This window comes from Aristolochia californica, unplaced genomic scaffold (genome assembly GCF_029961685.1).
Source record: "Aristolochia californica isolate CCGP_79_NKW_82.1479 unplaced genomic scaffold, dmAriCali1.0.hap1 SCAF_7, whole genome shotgun sequence".
Classification (NCBI taxonomy): domain Eukaryota; kingdom Viridiplantae; phylum Streptophyta; class Magnoliopsida; order Piperales; family Aristolochiaceae; genus Aristolochia; species Aristolochia californica.
Genome location: NW_027182268.1, coordinates 5,535,741 through 5,558,153, shown reverse-complemented (window position 1 = coordinate 5,558,153; position 22,413 = coordinate 5,535,741). Strand labels below are relative to the sequence as shown.

Here is a 22,413-nt window from a genome sequence, read left to right as displayed (position 1 = left end):
ATGGAGAATCCTCAGCCTTTACAGAGAGATCGAAGGCCGGATGCTCTCGGAGACCTCAGATTCCTCCCCGATTATCTATGTTGCGCCATTTTTGAATATCTTAGTGCTCGAGAGTTTACTCGTCTTTCGTGTGTAAGCAGGTTGATTTAATTTCTAACTCCCAAAACAACTTAATTCCGGCATTTTCGTCTTTGTTATCATTTTTCTCCGATGTGCTTGCAAATTGTTCCGGTTGTCTGCCAAGGATGGCTCTCTGACGCATAGTTGACGGGTGTTATTGGTTTACATAGTTTCAAACTTTTGTGCAGTTTAATTGATTAGGATGTTGAGTGTGTGACAAAAAGTGTGCATATTTTGTCATTTAATTTGCACAAACTATACCATTTCGTTCTTTTATCCAGTTGAAATTATATGGATTTGTTTATACGTCTGTCGACCTGCACCAATTGGATGGTTGTTTCATGATGCGAAGCAGGAACTGGCATGAGTTCTATTTTATGACTTCAAACGCGCCAATTTGGGTTGACTGTGGCTTAGTTGCCGAAAGCTTCTTTTAAATTCATGGAGAAAAAAAGATATCATTGAAAGAAAAAACACAGAAACTGATGCATAATGAGTGGCAGTCCTTATTATTTTTGCATCGGCATGTTAAGTAGAAATCCTAAAGCTTTTCGATGAGATGGTTCCGCCTTGTTTTCTGATTGGTATGATTTCTGTCTAGGTGTTTACTCAGATGATTGCTTTTTAATTTTTGTGGCTATTGAGTTCGTGCATGGGGAACTACTTAAACTGATTTTTATACATGATACCATTTGTATGTTATTTTACTTCTTTTCCTTTTCATACATGATACCATTTATATGATACCATTTAATTGTCACCTCGGTCTGTAAAATGTGTTTTTCTGGGATATTATCGTCGACAAAAAAGATACAAATGTTATGATTCTATTCGACAGAAGACATATGTGCCAGCTGATGTGACCTTCTTTGAATATAATCCTTATTTTGCATCCTCTACTGAGCTTCCTGTCTCACCTAAGTCTCCTTCAAACAATCCTATTCTTGTTGCAGTTTTGGATATACTAGCTTTATCGAGTTATTCATTGCCTCTTTGTATTTACAACCGTCGTTCTCGTGCTCCTGTAGTGCCTAGCAGTTCTCTTCTCATGATCCATTAGCTTCCTCATTGCCTACAAACCCTGTTGTCTTTTATTTGGACTTGCACATTAGTATAAGGAAAGGTAGACGATCTTATACTTCTCATCTGATATCCAAATATTTGTTTCTTGATTTTTTGTCCCCATCCTTCAAGTCCTTTGCTCTATCAACCTCTACTTCCTATGTACCTTGTTCAGTGCAGGAAGCCTTGTGCTACTCGGAATAGAAACAAGCTAATGATGAGATGAGTGATTTGGTGTCTCGGGGAACATGGCGTCTATGTGATTCACCTGCTGGAGTAGCTATTATAGGGTGTCATTGGGTTTCTATTATCAAATATAATGTTGTTGACTCTATTGAATGGTACAAAGCATGGTTGGTGGCAAATGGGTATATACAGACTTTTGGAGTTGATGTCTTTGAGACATTCTCTCCTGTGACCCGATTTACTTCAGTATGGATCTTAATCTTTGTGGTTGTTAATAAGGGTTGACTTCTCTTTCAGTTTGATGTGAAGAATGCCTTTCTATATGGTGATTTACATGAAGAAGTATAAATGAAGCAACCTACTAGGTATGTTGCTAAAGGGGAGACAAAAAAGGTGTGTAAGATGCAGAAGACTCTTTATGGACTTAAATAGAGTCCACGGCCTGGTTTGAAAAGTTTAATGATGTGGTACTACATTTGGGTTCTATAGAAGCCATTGTGATCATTCCATGTTCTTTCTTAAAAGGAAGACCGGTGTGGTAGTTTTGATCGTCTATGTAGATGACATTGTGTTATCTGGCGATGATCTCGAGTGTATTACAAAAGTTAAAACAATATTTGGCTACGCATTTCCGAACAAAGGATTTGGGCTCTCTCAAGTACTTCTTTGGCATTGAAGTTGCTCGTAGCAAGTGAGGTATTGTTCTTTCTCAGAGAAAATATATATTGGATATGTTAAAAGAATATGGTTTATTAGGTGCTAAACCTGTAGACACCCCCATGGAAGTTAATCATAATTTGCATGACACACAGGGTCCTACACTCAAGGATAAAACTCAATACCAACGGTTAGTAGGTAAACTGATCTATGCTACGGTTACCAGGTTGGATATCTCATTTGTTTTAGGAGTTGTGAACCAATTCATGGAAAATTCTCAAAAAAGTCCATTAGGAAGTTGCTTAGAAGATTTTAAAGTACTTGGGTGCACCTGAAAAAGGTCTTCTATATACTCAGAATAGGAAAGTTGATGTACTTGGGTATTCTGATGCCGATTATGCTGTGTGTAAGATGGATAGATGTTCTACGTCAAACTATTGTTGTTTTGTTGGAAGCAACCTGGTAAGCTGGAAAAATAAGAAACAAACAGTTGTAGCTAGTTCTAGTGCAGAGGCCAAGTATCGAGCAATCGTTCACATAGTAGTGAGTTTATGTGGATTAAGTTTATTTTTCTTGAATTTAGTTTTACGTTACCTAACCTTAAGGTTATGAATTGTAATAATTAGAAAACCATTTTTATTGCCAATAACTCTGTATTCCGTGAGAGAATGAAACATATAGAGGTTGACTACCACTTCATTAGAGATGCTATGCAGGGGAATGTGATAACTCCTTATGTAAAATCCTCATACTAGTTGGAAGATATATTTACCAAGCTTTTGGGAAGACTTGAATTTGTATCCATCAGTGATAAACTAAGATTGTTTGATATCTACTCTCCAACTTGATGGGGAGTATTAAAATACCAATTCAGGGGCATTTTGGTCATTTATTATATTACACTTTTCTCTTATAGTATGGTTATTAGATAGACAATGTCTTATTTTATTTACGGTTCAATTTTCATTCCATTTAGACATGTATTTCAGGAGATATTTAATTTTGAGTATTGAGAGGCATTTTTATCCTTTTGTAAAATATCAATTAAACCCTGATTAAAAAGAGGGAGGACTGCTTTTCTGGCACTTTCTCCAAGGCAGCAAGGCTGCTCTTCTCCCAGGTCTCCTTTTCTCCTTTTTTCTCTTCTATTTTCTCCCCAAATCTTATATTTCTCAATCCTCGTCTTTAATTCTTTGACAAACTATCCAACTTTATCAACACCATCTTTTGCTAAATATTGCGACCAATATGACCCTAATAAAGACAAACTATCCAACTTTATCAACACCATCTTTTGCTAAATATTGCGACCAATATGACCCTAATAGTTTTATGATTGTGAAAATGGTTGAAGAAAAGAAGGAAATGATCTGTAATTCAACCGTAGTTAACTTTGGAAAAAAATGAAACCCGTATATGAAACATGTCTTGCTCGGGAATTATTTCTCCTGCATCTGGAGATCAGATTCAGAGAGATTATACTGCATCTCCTAAGAGGGAAGAGATGCTTAATTGTTTTACTAGAGTATAGAGAAGAGTACAATTATAAATCATGGCAAATATCTTCCCTGTTAGTTGAGAGCTCTGCAGAAGTTTGAATGGCTGAGATACAATTCTTCTGATTCTGGAGCTTGCAACAACATGGAAGTATTTTGCAGTCACCATACTTGGCCTTGTGTACCGATGGCCGTTTGGTCTAGTGGTATTCTTTTTACATTAGGTGCGTAGGTCGCAAGTTCGAATCGACCCACGCCCCTCTCTCAAAAAAAGAAAAAGCATACTTGGCCCTGTGAAAAAACATTTAGGTAGCAATTTTTGATTCCTACATCTAGGGTTCAGGATCTCTTCCAAACATATAAGATAGTGAGGGTTCTTCCCCTCCCCTGTGGCGGCATTGGGATACCTTTCGGGAAATTTTAAAAATCACCTCAATTGTTTCTTGTTTTTGGACTCACATTTCGAGATCCACTAATTCGGCAGCAAATGTGCTTGCTAGGCAGGGAGCTTACGTACAATCACTGGTTCTAAGGGGCTTGCTCTCCCAAATTTTGTAATTTTCTCTCATTTTATTAATACATCTTTTTCAAAAAAAACAAAAATATAAGATAGTGAGGGTTCTCATCCTCCCTCCTCTCAAACTTGTTAATACATTATTTCTGTCTGATGAGTGTTTTCACCAGTTACCATGTCTTTCTATTCACAGTTTTTGCTCTGGACTGGCAGATACTTGGCCTGCCAGAGCTACTTGGACAGCTGATCAGCTATTGGAGAAGTATGGAGATACTCCTTTCATGATTTCTCAACGAAGTAGGAAAGAGTTTACTATGAAATTTAAAAATTATGTATAATACATGAAGCTACAGCATGATGAAGACCAACTTTACATTTTTTATGACAAGGTGCAGTTTTGTATTTCAAATTTGCAATGTCAAGGGTGTCCACATACTTCCTCAGTGTAATTTGAAACAGCTTATCCTACCTTTCTTCACTTTGGCAAAGCAGCACCAAGTTTATTGCAAGATTATCGTGTGCCTCATATGTTTGAAGATCTCTTTGATGTCTTGGATAAAGATCAGTGGCCACCTTTTAGATGGCTAATCATTGGTCCTGAGAGATCTGGTGCATCTTGGCATGTAGATCCGGCCCTTACCAGAGCTTGGAACTCTCTTCTCTCAGGCAGAAAACGGTAACTTGCCACTTTTTGCTCTTACATTTACATGCACACGCACAGAAACACACATACACATACAAATACACATGCATACATGCATACACGCACACAAATACGCATGCACACAAGCACACACACCATTTTTCTTGGTGGAGAATTTTGTTTAGGAGATATGCTTGTTTTACTGCTCCATTATATTAGTCTTTTTTAACTTATTTTTCTTTCAAGTGTGTAAAAAGCTGTATTGTTGTAAAGAGATGGGCACTGTTTCCTCCAGGTAAAGTGCCTTTTGGTGTTATGGTGCCCGTGAATGAAGAAGATGGTGATGTCAACATAGAGTTTCCATCATCACTGCATGTGCCACACATATTCGCATCCACTAGGTTTAAATTATTCTGATATTGACTGACTAATTGTCATATTCATACTACTCTCTTCACAGAGGTGGCTGGATTGTTATCTGCTTCTTACTGATGAGGATAAACCTATTGAATGTACTCAACTTCCAGGAGAGACCATTTTGTTCCAAGTGGACAGTGGCATTGTGTGCTTAATCCAGAAACCATTGTTGCTGTCACGCAAAACTTTGCTAATACATCAAATTTTGAGTTTGTTTGTTTGGATATGACTCCTGGATATCACCATAAAGGAATTTCTCATACTGGTTTGCTTGCAATGAAAATCTCAAAAACGAAGTAGCATGTATACAAATCCGACTGACAATGAAGATGTCTATGGGAAAGAGAAGAGGACTTGACTATCTGGATTCCAAGGAGATCTAAATGATGATACCCCAAATTTTCATTTGAAATAAATTTCTCATCGAAATTCCTTGATGAAGATAGGGACCACAAATTGTAGCTGGAATATTGACAGTTCTTTGTGGCAGAGGAAATGAGGCAATGGTTGCACAAGCTTTGGGTTGGAAAACTGGAGATCAGAGACTTAATATGGAAGGTATTGCTACTATTCCACTATTTTTTTCTTAAAAAAATAATAATAATAGTAATAACATCAACAACAACAACAAGAAGTAATATTGTCATGGTTATCATTATTAATATTTATATTAATTACCAGATGAGTAAAAAAATTGGAATTTGATGTTGTTTTTTTTTCGCTTTATAAAAATAGTAATAACAACAAAAATAATAAATATTATAATGATTAATTTTTATATAATATTTATTACAGAATCAGTAATAAAAAAAATGGAATTTGATTTTTTAATTATTTTGGCGTTAGATTGGGGTGGCTAGTTACATTGTTTCTTGAGTGTATTTTCTCGTGAGGAACCCCAGTCTCATATTGCATTCACTCGCTTTTTCCTAAATAATGAACCTATGTTGAGAGTCATTTATTCTTTAACCTGTGCTCTCCTTATTACATGTTTTTCTTTACAGTTTGTAGAAAACATTTATTTTAAACTGTCTAATTATAGAAGCAACATAGTTAAATTTGGTAACATTCAAACAAGCTTAAATCTGGATATGGATTTCGGTATTTCATGCTCATTGTGTATAAGCTACCTGAATAGAAGTAACTCAAATGGCTTTTTGTTCTTCTTCTTTTCCTCAGAACTCAATATCCCCCACCCACCAGCACTCTTCTGTTCCTTTTTCTCCTTTTGGTTGGGGGAAGAAGAAGTTTCATTTCTGTTGTGATGATGCCATTCTGGATATGTCATGTCATGAGATTCTTATTATAATTCTTATCAATTTTTTAGGCTGCATGTCTGGCCCTAAATGTTGAACACTGGTCAGCTTGCTTAGCACAAATTTGTGCTTTCCATGATCTGCCTTCTCCTCCAGATGATGAGAGGTTCCCAGTTGGCACAGGTAGCAATCCTGTAAGTAAATACCTGATCAACTATTTTTTGTGTACCTCTATCATCTGAAAATTTACCACAAAAGTGAAGTGATAAGTAAAGATGTAATCCTTGGTATTATTCCATTACGTATATTCCTGCAAGATTATGTGATTATTTAATAAATTAACAAAAGTATTTCTAGTATATGGGAGAACTTGACTAATTATCTGGTTTCTTTGTTGTCTCTCTTTATTCTCTTCCCACACTTAAATAAGTAATTCGTCAAGAAAAACGCCTATCTTAATGCAAGATTTTTAATTTTCTCATGTGTGGAAAGTTGTCAGGAGAAGGTAGTGACTTTTCATAATACTGTTTGATACGAGTGCTGATAACCATCTATGCTTTCCTGACTTGCGTACCCCACTTTGGTTTTTTAAATAACACAAGTGCATTAATATATTTCAAATGCTTGTTAAAGGCAGTTAAGGCAGCCTACTGATTATTAATATTCTTGGGTGTTGCTAATATGAAATGGATCCGAAAGTGATAAGGCATTCTGCTAGCGATATCATTTTTTTTTACCTGTATCGCCCTTGACTTGATGCTGAACAAGAGAGAAGGATTGAAAAAGTGTTCAAAGAGGAAAAACTTGTCAATGTAAGACTAATGGGAGCTGGAGATGGAGCTAAAATCAATGCAGTTGGAAGGGTAAGAACACTTTCAAAATGAATACAATAAATAAGATGTCAAAAAATAATTTTTACTGGATAAGTTAGTTGAATTTACACTAGCAACCCAGTGCCTTGCTGTTACAATGGACATTGAGACACTATAAGTGGTCCCATGTTCCATTATCACAATAGTTATCCATGTGACTGATTATTCATGAAACCAATACTGATAGTGTTAATTAGTTCGGATTAGTACCTGACAGATGGAAACCCTTTTATGGAGGGCGAGCTTTTATCAGGAAAAAGTAAGCACACTTGATTCTTTATTATCCTGCAAAGTTGATGTTGATATGTAAAACCAACTCTACACTTCACATGATTCACTGTTTATCTAGTGAGGGGCTTTCTTACTGTGTAATATGGTCTTGAATTTTAATTTTGGTTGTGTCAATCAGTTTTTTTGTTTATTTCAGAAAAAAATCAAATTTTCTCTGTTAAGGAATGAATTTTATCTAGTGGGCATCCTAAATATGTAAGCCAATAAAAAATATCTATATCACAAGGAAAACTCCATCTAACTGGGTGAATTTAACATTTTAATTATCAAATAAAAAAAAAATCATATAACATATAATGGTGTTTATGTAACACTTCAAAGATTAAGATGGCTCCCATCTTTCCATGCTTTCATTTTGTTTGATGGAACATCTTCTCTGGATAATTGTGATGAAACTTGCCAATTTTTTTTAGTGGGTTCTTCTGCTTTCCATTGTAAAATAGGTCCTTTCTCCTGCTGGGGCATGAACTTTTTTCCGTAATATGCTTCATGGTAAGCTAAAAAAATCCACTAAAAATTTGGAATGATTCTTAACAGGTTTATCTCATTGGTGATTATGTTATTAAGATCTATGTTGAAGGCAGGTTGGAATGTTTGATCCTTAGTCTGGCTCTGAGGTACCTGTTCAATTTCTATTTATGCTTCCTCCACAATGTTTCTATTTTAGTTTAACTCATTAATACCCAACGTGCAGCTTGAGTTCTGTGATCTATTTTCTGAAGTCAAATCCCCTCTGAGAAATCTCACTCCTGATATTGTTGGGAGTGGAGTGAGACTGGTTCCTATAAGATTACCCCATGGAATGGCAAAGGAATGCCTGATCTGATTAAAAAATATGATTTAATTTTGGGGTTCAGTGTGATGGATCACTTTCCCCATCTTGGTGTGTGGAGAAAGAACCAGTTTGAGCTCAGAAATGCAGGAAATGTGCGGCTAAGTAATGGTTCCTTTGAATCTAGTCCATGTGCAAAGATATGGTCCATGTAATAACTAAAACTTGCAAGGGGAACATATTTGCTCATTTGTAAGTTTATTCTTCCTTTGTTTTAAGCCTGGGCATATTTTTGTATGCAAAAAGCTGAGGCTGGCCCACTGAAAGTGTCCTGCTTGTTGATTCCATATTGCTGCAGAAGAGAGAAATCGTCAAAGGTTGAATTTCCCAATCTGGCTGCATTTTTGGGAGATTAATTGCATACTCTTCACCTCTTGCCACTGCTATCACTGTCTTCTCCAGGTGGAACACATCCAGTGAGTTCTTCTTATAAAGTGGTTGCAGGAACTGTTTCTATCCCAGATGAATGGGTACTTTTTCTCAAAACAATGGCAGGAAGGAGAAAAGATATCTTGACTTGTTTGTCTCAGTGATAAGTGATGATTTTTTTTTTTAAAAGAGGCAAACTATGGGCATTGGCTGTATGAGTGGAGGAAATAATTGATTCTATCTTCTTTTTTGGATATTGTTACATTCTGATTTGTTTTTCACTCAAGTGTTGCCTGTTTGACATAGTTTTTTTTTTCTTTGGTAAATACACAGTTTGATATAGTTAGCATCAATTTAAAGTTTACTCCTTTATTTAAATATTTCCAGTTATATATTATTTTTATTGAACAAGGATCAAGCAATTCAAACTCTCCTATGAAGCAAGTTTTACCATGGTATGTTAATTTTGTATATGATGCTTGGGCTTCACTCAGATAAGGGTTTTAATTTGATGATATCTCATTTTTTTGTTGGAGAGAGTCCACCGTAAGGATGTCTCTGATTAGACTTTGTATACATGAGTTGCATTTTTTTTCCCTTAGAAAGCACTAATCAACTCCAATTTATCATTTTTTGACTTTCTGATCCCCTTGTACTGAAACTGAATCTTAGATTCTTTATACTGAAAATAAACGATTTTCATGAATGCCCTGATTTTTTTTATTTGCAGGGGGGATCCTATTCCAATATTTTGATAGAGAAAGTTGAAGAATACATTCCAGATGACCTTGCATTGCTCTGGATATTTTAAAAAAAAAATTCGCATTCTTTGTCGGTTAGTTTGAACTGGAGTTGGTTAGTACTTCATGACATTTAATGTTTGTATTTATAAAGATGGATACTACAAAGTCAGGAGCTTTCCTGCATCAATACATTCTGATATTTTGGACTGAAAATATACACATGGAATCATGTGTTAGCTCTGATTGCTTGCATACAAGTACCATAGAGACATGTGCTTTGGTTAATGGTGACAGAGATGGACATGTCAATGGTCAAACAAAATGGCATCCGAGCCACATTCTTGTACTGGTTAGTCTTCCTTTCTAACTCGAATAGTTGGTCTTTAATGCTGGGTATGCTGTGTAACTTTGTCTAATGCTGATGATATTTCAAGATTTTGTGCTCATTTTTTTGGGTAGCTTTTTATCTATTAAGTTGATTTGCATGGTAGTAGCATTTGGGTCAGAAGTATTTCACTGCTTTAATCAGTTGTAAGATAGGTTGGTTGGTGTATGAAAATCAAATAATGTATAATTTAGAAGCAATTTAGAAATGGGATGCAATCATTACTATTGGCTAAGTGAATATGGCAACGTCATTGATGTTATATGTACATAAGACCTCTATCGGAGTTTTATTGATCAGGATACATGCAGGTTGAGTTACTCCATGTCAGAGGAACAACTATCAAGGATGAGATGTGATTTTATCTTGCACATGTCTTCTAAAGTATACTGATAAAGCATGGGATTTGAGCTCTTGGCTCAATTTTTGTCTCTGGTGTTTATTGGCATGACAGGAAAAAAATTAGTGCGAATTTACCTGTGAGGTCTTGGGTTTGGGTCTCACCAGACTATAGGGTTCAACATAAAAAAATCTAGTCAGTTTTTCTCCACTGCACTCCTATTCTATCTTAAACACTACGTTTTATGATTTTATACCACTTCCGTATCTCTGATACCAAAATCTCATCTGTATCTATTTACCTATTTCTTCTGTGTTACATAGGATTTTATTCTTAAAAGAAAATGCATTATCTATTACTCTGCAAGAATAAAAGTTTATTCAGTTTTATTTTTCCTTTTTTTGCTTCATATATGTTCTTCTTTTTGGTTATGGCATCCTCTATGTGATGAAATTCCCATATATTTGGATGTGTTCCAAGGAGAGGCTAAGCTGCTTGAGCAATTTCTAGAAAGTTATCAACTTCATCTTGTGCAAAGACAAACTCTGAGAGATACGATATAATGATGGGCCCATCGGAAACTAGAAGTATGCAAGGATCTTATACCGAGCTATGTATGTTAAAAATCTGACCTTCCTAACTGCATAATGACCATGTGTTCTTTAGTGTAAATCCATCAATGGCTTTCATAAAATGAAGGCCTCCTCGCATTTGTTCATTTCTTTCTTTTAAGAACTATTGGTACTCTTTTTCTTTTAGTCAAAGTGAATTTTGAAAATTTTATCTCTATCTTTTCGTTTAAAGGATATTGGTGTGTTTGTCTTTCTAGGTGCTACTGTTATCTTGCATGATGAAAACATCTAGGGCTCCATTTTCAGTTTATGGAAGGAACTGCGTTCTGCTCTATCTAGGGAAGAAGTAGAAGAGAGTTTGAGAGTTAGGTATGTTAGTTGCCAAAGCATTGACTGGTTATTTTGGCTTACATACCTCAGAAAAGGAAATGTATACAAAATATTTATATCTGAAAAGACGAAGCAAAATACTACCATGTAAATGTTCGAATATGTTGTATTTATGACATTTTTTATCCATCCTCCTAGTTAAAACCGCATACCTTTCGATTGGGTCATGCTCTCTTCGCTCTGCTCATTATCAGCATTGACACAGCTGACCTGTTAGTGATACAGGGGTAGTTCATCAGTCCCAATCGCCAGCCGATACTTAAGATTTCACCTCCTGACCGATGGCTGAAAGATCAACAGGGGATGTCAGAAACCGCTTGTAAAATATATATATATCTCTGCAATAAGGATTTAATGGTCAAGGTGGGTATTGTAAGCTTTTGCAGTATAACTATCTCAGTATTTCGTTCATTTACCTTGAGGCTTAACCATTATTGTTTCTTCAATCTAGTACTCTTCTGTAGAAGCTCGAGGTTTACGTGGTGTCAGTTACCTGATTTTCAGTGCTTGGGGGTGATCCTTCTCTGTTAATGATTTCGTATCAGAAATCGGAATTTCCCCGAAGATTTTGAGAGTTCACGAGGGACAATGGGATTGGTCTTGCTCCTGTTATAACAATTTTTTTTTTTTTTTTGAAGGATTTCTGTTTTTAATAGAAGCAGTGAAGCGACAGAAGCACAAGATCCTGATTCAGCAGTAATGGTTGCTGTCTTTTCTGAATTATCCGGACAAGGGAGCAAATTGTGATGTCTGTGTTTTTGCAGAGATCTTTATTTAAAGAGATGGTCCCTCGTCACATGGAATAGAGACCTGCGAGGCCGTTGTAGCAGAAAGTACAGAACAGAACAGTGGACCCGGTTCGCCACAATAAAGTCTAACCGAAACCAGAAATCTGTTTGAAGTTCCTGACTCGTAGAGTCTTCCACGAGACTCTTCTCACCGTCAGGGACAAATCAGACGCACCACCGTCAGCTATAACGTGCCGGCCCCCTGATTGGAGGAACCGAGCGAACCCCGCGTGTCCGCGCCAGCAGCGATGCGTCATCGGGCGCCCCCCCTCGCCTGGGGCTATGAAAGAGGGACCCACCGGCTGCCGCACATTGGAAGAGTGAAGCCTTGGAGGGTCGTCTTATTGGCTATCCCTTCTAGACAGAGAATAAATATCCAGCTATGGAGAGGAAGTCCCAAACTTCAAAGTTCCCTCGGCACTTCTCGGCACTTCTCTGTCTACTAGAAGAAGCTCAACCTCGTCTGAGAACTAGAAGATGGGTCGATCTTTTTGCACTATTCTTCTTTTTCCCGTCTTCTGTTTCTTCTTCTCTGCTCACTCTATCAAAGTTGGAACCAATTTGAAACCAGGATTCTACTCTAGTTCCTGCCCAGAAGCGGAATCGATCGTCCGGAAGGTGATACGGCGAGCCATGGCTAGAGAACCCAGAAGCGGAGCCTCCGTCATGCGACTGCAATTCCATGATTGTTTCGTCAACGTAAGAGTAATTACGGAGTCGATCTCATGGCATAACAAGTTGTTTAGATTTCATGCCATATGGTTACTTGTTATAATCGTGGATCAATCTCTGAAAGAGTCTGTTCATGGAGAACCAGGGTTGTGATGCTTCACTGCTGCTGGACGATACCCCGACCATGTTGGGGGAGAAGCTTGCTCTCTCTAATATCAATTCACTCAGATCGTTCGAGGTGATCGATGAAGTCAAAGAAGCCTTGGAGTATACATGTCCAGGCGTTGTCTCCTGCGCTGATATCCTCATCATGGCTGCTCGGGATGCTGTCGTATTGGTAACCTTTCTCGTTCTCGTTCCTTATTCCCTTGTCTTCGTCTTCTTAGTTCTATTCTCACCACGAATTAAATTGCACTTTAGCATAATATCAACGAGAATTAAAAAGATTGCTGGCATCGTTTTGGGATAAAAAATGGAAGAGAAGATAATCAAAGAAAGAGTTTTTGAGCTTATCTGGGTACTTGATGCCGGACATAGAGGAAGCGTGGGGTTTTTTTTTTTTTTTTTATTGTGTTAAACACTTCGTTTAGGCCAGTGCACAGTTAGAATTTCTTATGTGAAGTTGGGTCCAATGCCCCAACTTACGAAGGCTCTTTTGTACTCACTAAGTCATATAGGATTATTCTTAAGATATGAGCATTTGTTCTGTGGCCGTGTTAAGTTGGGTTTTAAACAAAACTTAGAAAACTCTGTTCTCCCGCGAATAAACTTAAGATATTTATAAGATTATCTTTTAACACGTCTTAGTAGAAAGTAATAATTGGTCAGGGTCAAAATTGCGGTGGTTCTTTTCCCACATCAGTCTAAATGCAAAAAGTAGGTCATGTTAGTGATAAGGTAGACAATAGGCACTAACAAAGTCGGCAACTTTTTATAACGCTGAGAACAACTCAAAGAGAAGCGCACTAGGAAGAATACAATTCTAAATATGTCCAATTCTGTGATGGTGTTGGGCCTCAGAGTGGTGGGCCGACGTGGCAAGTGAAGCTAGGAAGAAAAGATAGCCTAACAGCGAACCAGGAAGACTCGAACCGTATCATGCCAAGTCCGCGAAGCAACGCCACCTACCTCGTCAGCCTCTTCCACAACTACAACCTCTCCGTCACCGACCTCGTTGCTCTCTCCGGCTCCCACTCCATCGGCGAAGGCAGGTGCTTCTCCATCATTTTCCGTCTCTACAACCAGTCCGGCACAGGGAAGCCGGACCCAAACATGGACCACGCTTACCGGAAAAAACTCAACTGTCTCTGTCCACTCGGCGGCGACGGGAACGTCACCGGGATTCTCGACGCCACGCCTCGCGTTTTCGACAACCAGTACTTTATGGACTTGGTGAACGAACGGGGTTTTTTGAATTCTGACCAGTCTTTGTACTCTGGCGAACCGCGTACGCGGGAGGTGGTGGAACGGTTCAGCCGAGATCAAGAGGCCTTCTTCTCGGCGTTCGTAGAGGGAATGGTGAGGATGGGGGACCTTTTGTCGGAAGAAGAGGGTGAGATTCGGAGGAACTGCAGAGCGGCTAATAAGGCTGTATTGGGAAGGTAAACGCACTGGAATGCCCAAATGATGAGAGTATAGTACTACTGGGTATGTCAACTAAATACTTTTATGTTCGTAATGAGAAGTAGATGTATAGGATTGAGAGGAGTCTCCGATGAACCGGCAGAGATGGAATAGTGACTCTGCTGTGCTTTTGGTCGGATATTGGGAATTGACATTGTCTATGCTTCCTTGTTTAAGCTAGTATGACGGAGGATTAGAGGAAAGAGTAAGGCTACAGTGTACTACGTCTTTTTGTTTGTTGAATGTGAAAATGAAGAATCTGAAAGTAATCTTAGAGGCAGGAATACTCACTGCTATTAGACACAAAGCTTCTAAACATTATTTAATCATTGTACTAACTAAAGTCATGTATTTATGAGAATCCTAATTCTTCTTATTATAAATATTATTATTATAGTTTTTGTTATAACTTTTCAAATAAAAAAATCACTTATATATATATATATATAGATAGATGATCCAATACGAAAAAATCATTTGGTGCAAAATATGTGAAACGGTTAACTCAGCCATCCGATCATGATCAAACGGTTGAGATAGTCGTTGATCATAATCAGACAATTGAGATAACCGATGATCATGTTTCGCACTAAATAACTTTTCGTATTTGATCAACCCTCTATATACATATATATAAACACACAACATATCTAATTTCACCATTCGTTTTTTACTTTCCGAGTTTTTGTTTTTCGTTGTAAAGATGTTTAAGCAGATATCTTATTCCCCGTGAACAACATAACAAAGTATTAAAGGTTAGGTATAGAATAACCTTTATGAGTTCATGTTCCGGTTAATAAATGATAAATAGGAAATCAAGTAAAACCATTATTAAAGATCTATATTCTATTTTTTGTTTATTTATTAATTAATACAAATAAATTTAATAAATAGGTAAATTTGACACTCTAATTACTGATTTTAAAACGCTTGGATATCTTGTTCCTCTTATCTTTCTCTCTCTCTATGGGTAAACTCAATAATTTGTTAATTGTTAAAAGACACCCATGTATGTAGGGGCAGCATGATTAGTAAATAAGAAAAGCTTTCATAAATATAATATAAACTTATAATTATGCAAGCTCATGTATGTCATCTTATGTCTTTCTCCATTTAAATGATGTAGTCCTAAGAACATTGTAGGCATTATAAACACCTTCCTACAAATATAAATACAACTCTTTTCTTTTTCTTTTTATCCCTTATTTCTTTTCTCCTCTCTCCCCGCTAGAGTTCCTCTCTTATCTCCTTCCTTTAAAATCTCTTGTGTTTATGTGTTAACCCAAAAAAATCATCATTAACTCTCATGGTCATTAAGATATTTTAGTGTTAACAAACGACCAAACAAATTTGTGGTCAACCGATGACTGGTTGGTTAAATCAATGATAGGTCATCGATATGTCTCACATGGAAAATTCGATATAGTCATCACTGGGTTAAATTTCTCCTCGGTCTGGGAATCCTGGGTGTGTTCTTAGCCAGGAAGACATTAGATCGTTAGCCAGATTATGCTTCTTGTACTCCTGATCGAGGCACGACTCTACAGTGGCGTAGGCTAAATCAGGATAGAGTAAGAAAAATTATGGATGATTTCTGGAGCTCTATGCCAGTTTCAGGTCCTTACAACAAGCAAATGGAATTTACGCTTAACCTCTTCAAAACTCTTTTGAAGAAACTAGTTCAAAACCAGTTTCGGATCTCTTCTTTGCAAGGCTCTCACTCCTACGCTCACGCTGCTCCTACAGTCTGGAGGCAAAAAGTTTCAGGTACTCTGCTGCATCGGCCTCAGCCTTGGCCTTGGCAATCTTCTTTTTCTTCTCTGCAATGCGTGCTTGCTTTCTTTGCAGAGTCAATGAGGTGACCAGCCTCTGGATCTTAGGAGCTTTACTGCACTCCTTTCCTGCAGCAGAAAGAGGCACTTGTTACATTTAGCATTTACATACACTAGTTACATATCGGACTAGACTACCAGCTAGTTAATTCATATGGAGAATCTAATCCAGTACCCACCAGATTTTTTTTGTGAATGTTCGGCGGTATGTGTTGACATACTTCTGAACATCATCTTGCTTGGAAAGATTAAAGAGTTTCCTGATCTTTGATGCCCTCTTTGGTCCTCTCATTCTAGGTTTCTCAGTACCAGTCAACCCAGGGTGATCACTCGCCCCCTTCTTCACAATAACAAGGTTCAGAACTGAAAGGTCAGGGCTTACGATGCATCCTCAAACAGACTTCCTCCTTCGTTCTCCATTGCGTTTCCCATTACCACGGAAGCACAGTGTTCCTGTTCACAAATGATACCTAACATCACATGGGAGCTAACAAAGAGAAACCGTCCATATAAATATGGTCAGAAGTAGGAGATCATAATTTTCTACAGCAAGATCAAGCCATAATATAGCACTAACAAGGTAGTAAGCAGGTACTGGAGTGCCGAACATTTATAATTCAGAAATCCATACTACCAGGAGAATTCTATCAGAACAGGACTGAACGGCAAAGTCCTCAACAAGTGAATTCATGTTCCATTGGTTATAAAAATCAGTATAAGGATCAGTAGCTTAGCCTAATGAAAGCTGTTACTGACCACTATGCAGCAGAAGGCGCACACTACCAGGAGTAAGCACTCCCTGTTTCATTGGGAAGCCTTGTTTGCCACAACCTCCCATGATTTTGAAGACACAGCCCCTGAACTACTGCAAAATGTACTTAAGGTTAAAAGCGAACCTACTCTTCCCACATGTAATTGAAAGATGTTATGAAAGAGTTGTACCTCGCCCAGAGCATCTCCGCTGACCTCCTGGGAGATCCTCTATATCATAAAATGCCCGCCTACATGATTAAAATAGTAAATACAAATTGATCAAGTTACAATTCCAGATGCATATGAACATTACAAAAGCACCAGTAAGAGATATCAGCTACATGAAGTCAAAAGATGACCACCTCAGAGAGAAAGTATTCAAAATTTATCAGCCAATTAGAAAACAAAAAAACTCAGCATTAGTTCTTTTTTTTTAATCTTATCAGCCTCAAAGCCTCAACTACAACCAAAGCATGCTATATGAAACATAATTTAGTGCTCAATAAGCTCCATGCTCCATCATTGTGAGACCAAAACATGCATTCTGCCATAAATTCAAGGAAAAGCAACGTAACTGAAGATAAAATTGTTATATGAATCAAAACATTTTGTACTGAACAAGCAGTTCTTCTAATTCTAGAACTAAGAGTGTGGGTCCAATCAGTACAGTTAGTGCAGGAATCACATCGCTTAGAACAAATGTGAACTCTAAAGTAATCTACATTCAATAAGGGGAGAAGCATCTCCAAGGCAACATGACAAAATTGAAAATTATGAAGCAACCTAATCTTTTTAATAAACCTTAAGTTAAGATTGAAATTGACAAAAACATCATACCACCTCAATTCAATTCAATTCAAATTCCAAAAGAGAATGTAAAATTTCCCATACTCAACTTGAATCATATGACACAAACCACTTCTACTTTCTATGTGCGTGAACATGTTTTCAGACAATTCTCTATTCTACTAGCCACTTTCCAACTTACAAACAGCATAGTGTCCAGGGAGAGTGGAAAATAAAATTCACTTTAGAGTTGGTACAGCTATTTTGTGTTGGTGCACAAGGAAAGTGAGGCAATATTCGCTTGAGTTTGGTAGAAAGTGAATTCACCCTCATGCCAAAAGAAAGAGAATGAGAAGTCCTTCCGAAAATAAATAAATCCTTATTCCTCCATTCGAAAGTTTAAGCAAAGAGATCTTGCATAATGTAATCCTTCCGAGTTACTATCCATTTAAAAAGTGGTCTCCAGATGACTAAAAAATGCTTCACCCCATTGTGGAAAGAACTTCTCAGTGCGCAAATCCTATCTGATCTAAACTCAATCACTAAACATGAGCGCCTTACACAGAGGAAAATAGAAAAGAGTAATCCTACTAAGCTCACTGGCTCATATTGAGACTAAAAAAGTTTTTAATTTCAAATATTTGAAGCCAAATATAAGAAAGACAGCGGGTCCAAACACCCAAGATCCCCGCAAGTGCATTGAAGATCCTAGAAAGTGGTAGATACTCAATTGCAACACACCACAAGCACTCTGAAGCCAATCATAATATAGATAATTGCGATACTAGCTCAAAGTCACAGAAACAAAGAAATAAACATCAGATAAAACTTCCAGATGCGATAACTGATAGAGATAAAGATAAACATAGTGATAGATAACCAGTGTTTGAATTAGAGATATACTCAAATTGTAGAGTCCTAATCACCTACAATCTCTGTGTAATTCTATAAATAATTTACACCTGTTCAATAATAATCACGGTAATATTATTTTTCATTCTTATATTCTACAATAACTAAGTAATTGTAACACGAGATAGCCATCAGGATATATATAGAAATGACAAACACAAAGAAATAAAAAAGTAGAGATGATTAAAAACGAATGCTATATAATATAGGACAATATTGGAAAACTCACAGTTTCTGCTCATCATGGATCTCGAGCTTCTTCTGGCATCCCGTAGTGGGATTAGCGATATTGAACTACGAAAGCACAAGGAGAAGAAGATTAAATAAACGAAGGTAATCTTAAGAAGGTGAGCTTAGAACAGAAGAAGGAACTAGGGATTATCCGGAATACCTTCATGGTGAATGGAGTTCGATATGCGCTGGGGCCACAAGTGGAAAGTGTGCCGCGGAGAAGAAGGGAGGAGAGAGAAACGCAGACTAGGGTTTCTTTTATAGCTCGTTTAATTCTACAAGGTATCGTTGCCCGCGAGTTACAAGAGAAACATGGTTTATCTTATTTGGATACCCAAATGAAATGGAAAAGAAAAGAAAAATTAATAATTTTTAAAAGTTTTTAATGATTAAAATTATATACAAGATAACTATTAAAATTTTATTGATAATCAATATTATCAATAGAATTTTTATTTATAATGATTTAATATTTTGATAAATTTGAATTTAAGATAATACTTTTATCTTTTCTATATTTAAAAAAACTTGAATTTGAATGATCCTTATAGATAACAAATGATTTATTTATCAATTAGATGTTAAAAATGCGTTTCTCTTTGGTGATTTATCTTAGGGGGGTCTATATGTCAGGGAGTAAGAGAGTGTGTAGGCTTTACAAAACAATTTATGGTCTTAAGCAAAACTCTAGTGTATGGTTTGATAAATTTAGTCGAGTGGTGATACAATTTGGCTTTAAGAGAAGTATTTTAGATTAGTCGATTTTTGTTGTGAGGTACAATTGTGTTAATTGTGTATTCAGATGATATTATTATTTCGAGGGATGATTGGGAGGGCATTGTAGACATCAAAAGCTATCTTAGGCAACACTTCCAAAGAAAAGATCTAAGGTCCATTGAGTTACTTTATTCGGATTGAAGTAGCTCAAAATAAATCAGGTATTGTTCTCTCACAACAAAAATATGGTCTGTTAGGAGCTAAGGTAGTAGATACCCCCTTGAACCAAACTTGGATTTATTTGATGGTCTACTCCACTTTTAAGAGAGAAAATTTTGTTTAGATTGTTTGATGGTGAACTCGCTTATGCTACTGTTATTTATCTAAACATACTTTTTGTTGTTGGATTAGTTAGCTTCTTCATAAAATTCAAGGAAAATTCATCTTTGAGGCAACCCATGGAATCCTTTGATATTTAAAGGGTGTCTTCTTTGTAGGAAGCATGGTCATATTGATGTCAATGACCGTCGATCAATTGGTGGGTTTTGTACTTAGTAAGAGGTAATCTAGTCAATTGGTGGAGCAAGAAACAGAATATAGTGGCGAGATCGAAAGTTAAAACTAAATGTGAGTCAAATTGCTTGTTAGATGATTCAATATGTGAATTTGGAACTCATGCGGTCTTGTCCATGCTTATGTGATGCGATAATCAAACCTCTCTTATAATCCAGTATTTCATTAGTGTATTAAATATTTTGTAGTTGATTATCACTTTAATTAGAATTCTGGATCGAAAAGAGCCGTTGCTCTATTCATCGGGTTGGCAGCGGTCGAGAAGACAAAGACTCTGATTCGTGATAAAATGTTTTATTAAAAAACACTGTTACGCATAACAGGTAGTTTTATACAGTAAAATATAAAAAAGGGCAAAATGGTAAAATACAAAAAATAAATAATGAATAAAGTAAATTACATTCTAATACTCCCCCTCAAGGTGGCTTGTAAATATTCTTGATAGCCATCTTGGACAACAAAGAAAAAAGGTGGGTAGAAGGAAGAGGTTTAGTGAACATGTCGGCTAACTAGTACTGAGAACGAATAGGAAGTAACTTGAGGACGCCCGAAGTAACACGTTCACGAACAAAATGACAATCGATCTCAATATAATTTGTACGCTCATGAAATGTGGGGTTTAAAGCAATATGTATCGCAGCTTGATTGTCACAATAGAGCAATGCAGGAGATGCAACCTTGACTTGAAAATCTTGAAGAAGTTGCTACAACCAAATGATTTCACTGGCAGTAGAAGAGAGAGCGCGATATTCAGCTTCGGTGGAGGAGCGAGAGACGGTAGTCTGCTTTTTGGCCTTCCAAGAGACCAAAGAATCACTAATGAAGATGCAAAAGCCTGTAGTAGAGCGGCGAGAATCGAGGCATGAGCCCCAATCAGCATCAGAGTAAGCGCGTACCTGCAAGGAAGAAGTAGAAGAAAAAAATAAACCTTGACCAGGACTGGTCTTGAGATAACAAAGCAGGTGATGTACTGCCTGGAGATGAGGAAGGCGGGGTTGGGCCACAAATTGAGTGAGCTTGTGAACGACAAAAATAATGTCGGGACGAGATAAGGTGAGGTAAAGAAGTTTCCCAACAAGTCGCCGATAGTGAGTTATATCAGGAAGCAGGTCAATGTCAGTAGCAGTTAAATGAAGTTTGGGATCCATGGGAACACTAGTGGGTTTACAAGCTAGGTAACCTGAATCTTCAAGTAATTGTATGGTGTAATGACGTTGAGAAAACACAATACCAGTTTTGGACTGAGCAATTTCAAGGCCAAGGAAGTGCTTAAGACAACCAAGGTCCTTGAGCTTGAACTGAGTATGCAGAAATTGTTTGAGTTCAGCAATAGCACGAGATGAAGGGCCAGTAAGGATGATATCATCTACATAAACCAATAGTTCAACAAAGGAGGAACCATGACCTTTGGTGAAAAGAGAGTAATCATATTTCGATTGGAGAAAGCCAAAATTGATTAAAATATGAGAAAATTTGGAATACCATTGCCGCGAAGCTTGTTTGAGACCATAGAGGGACTTGTGAAGCTTGCAAACGAGCCGGCTGTGGGATGAAGAGGACTCTCCCTGTCGAATATAACCAAGAGGGAGATCCATGTAGATTTCTTCAAAAAGATCACCGTTTAAGAAAGCATTGTTGACATCAAGCTGGGCTAGATGCCAATTATGAGAGGCGGCAAGGGCAAGAAGAACCTTCACAGTGACCAATTTGGCCACAGGAGAAAAGGTGTCAACAAAATCTAAACCTTCTTGTTGGGTGTAGCCTTTGGCTACCAAACGAGCCTTATATCGCTCAAGAGAACCATCAGATTTAAGCTTGATTTTATAGACCCATTTGCAACCAATGGAATGTTTATCAGGAGGTAGAGAAGTGACGGTCCAGGTGTTATTGGTTTCCAGAGCGTTCAATTCGTCCCGCATAACTAACCTCCATTCAGGGCACTTCACAGCTTGGTGATAGTATTGAGGTTCAAGTTTAGTAGAGACATTGAGTGCAAACTGTCTGTGCGAATCAGAAAGGGAATAATAAGAGATGTAGTTAGAGATCGGATAAGGTGTGGAGGGGAAAACAGACCGAGAAGAACCAGCAAGCAAATTGCAGTGATAATCCTGCAAGTAAGGAGGTGGATGGATCGTCTTAGTAGATTTGTGCAGAGAAGCGCCAGTAGATGTAGAAGGAACAAGCACTGGAAGAGGATTAGTTGGAATATCAGAACCAGGAGCATCAAAACGAGCTGGTGAATCATGAATGGAGGAAGAAGCAAGGTCTGGGAGAGAAGGGGTTTGTAGAAAGGAGTGGGGCAGAACCAAATCAGGAAAGGGATCAAGAACTGTATTTGAACTGGTGATGGTATGAAAAGGGAAAATTTCCTCATGGAACGT

The 22,413-nt window shown here is 37.4% G+C and overlaps 1 protein-coding gene and 2 pseudogenes across 1 annotated transcript; 2 read left to right on the top strand and 1 right to left on the bottom strand.

Annotated features, from left to right (window-relative positions):
• Nucleotides 1–11,892, top strand: LOC137936306 (lysine-specific demethylase JMJ21-like; annotated as a pseudogene).
• A 431-nt stretch (nucleotides 11,893–12,323) lies between these two features.
• On the top strand, nucleotides 12,324–14,574 carry LOC137936583 (peroxidase 17). The gene is made up of 3 exons (XM_068781351.1): nucleotides 12,324–12,632; nucleotides 12,751–12,942; nucleotides 13,626–14,574. The coding sequence occupies exons 1-3, from the start codon at nucleotides 12,411–12,413 to the stop codon at nucleotides 14,208–14,210; spliced, it is 999 nt and encodes a 332-aa protein (XP_068637452.1). The 5' UTR covers nucleotides 12,324–12,410; the 3' UTR covers nucleotides 14,211–14,574.
• Nucleotides 14,575–15,795: 1,221 nt separating this feature from the next.
• On the bottom strand, nucleotides 15,796–18,956 carry LOC137936791 (small ribosomal subunit protein eS6-like; annotated as a pseudogene).
• Nucleotides 18,957–22,413: the final 3,457 nt, after the last annotated feature.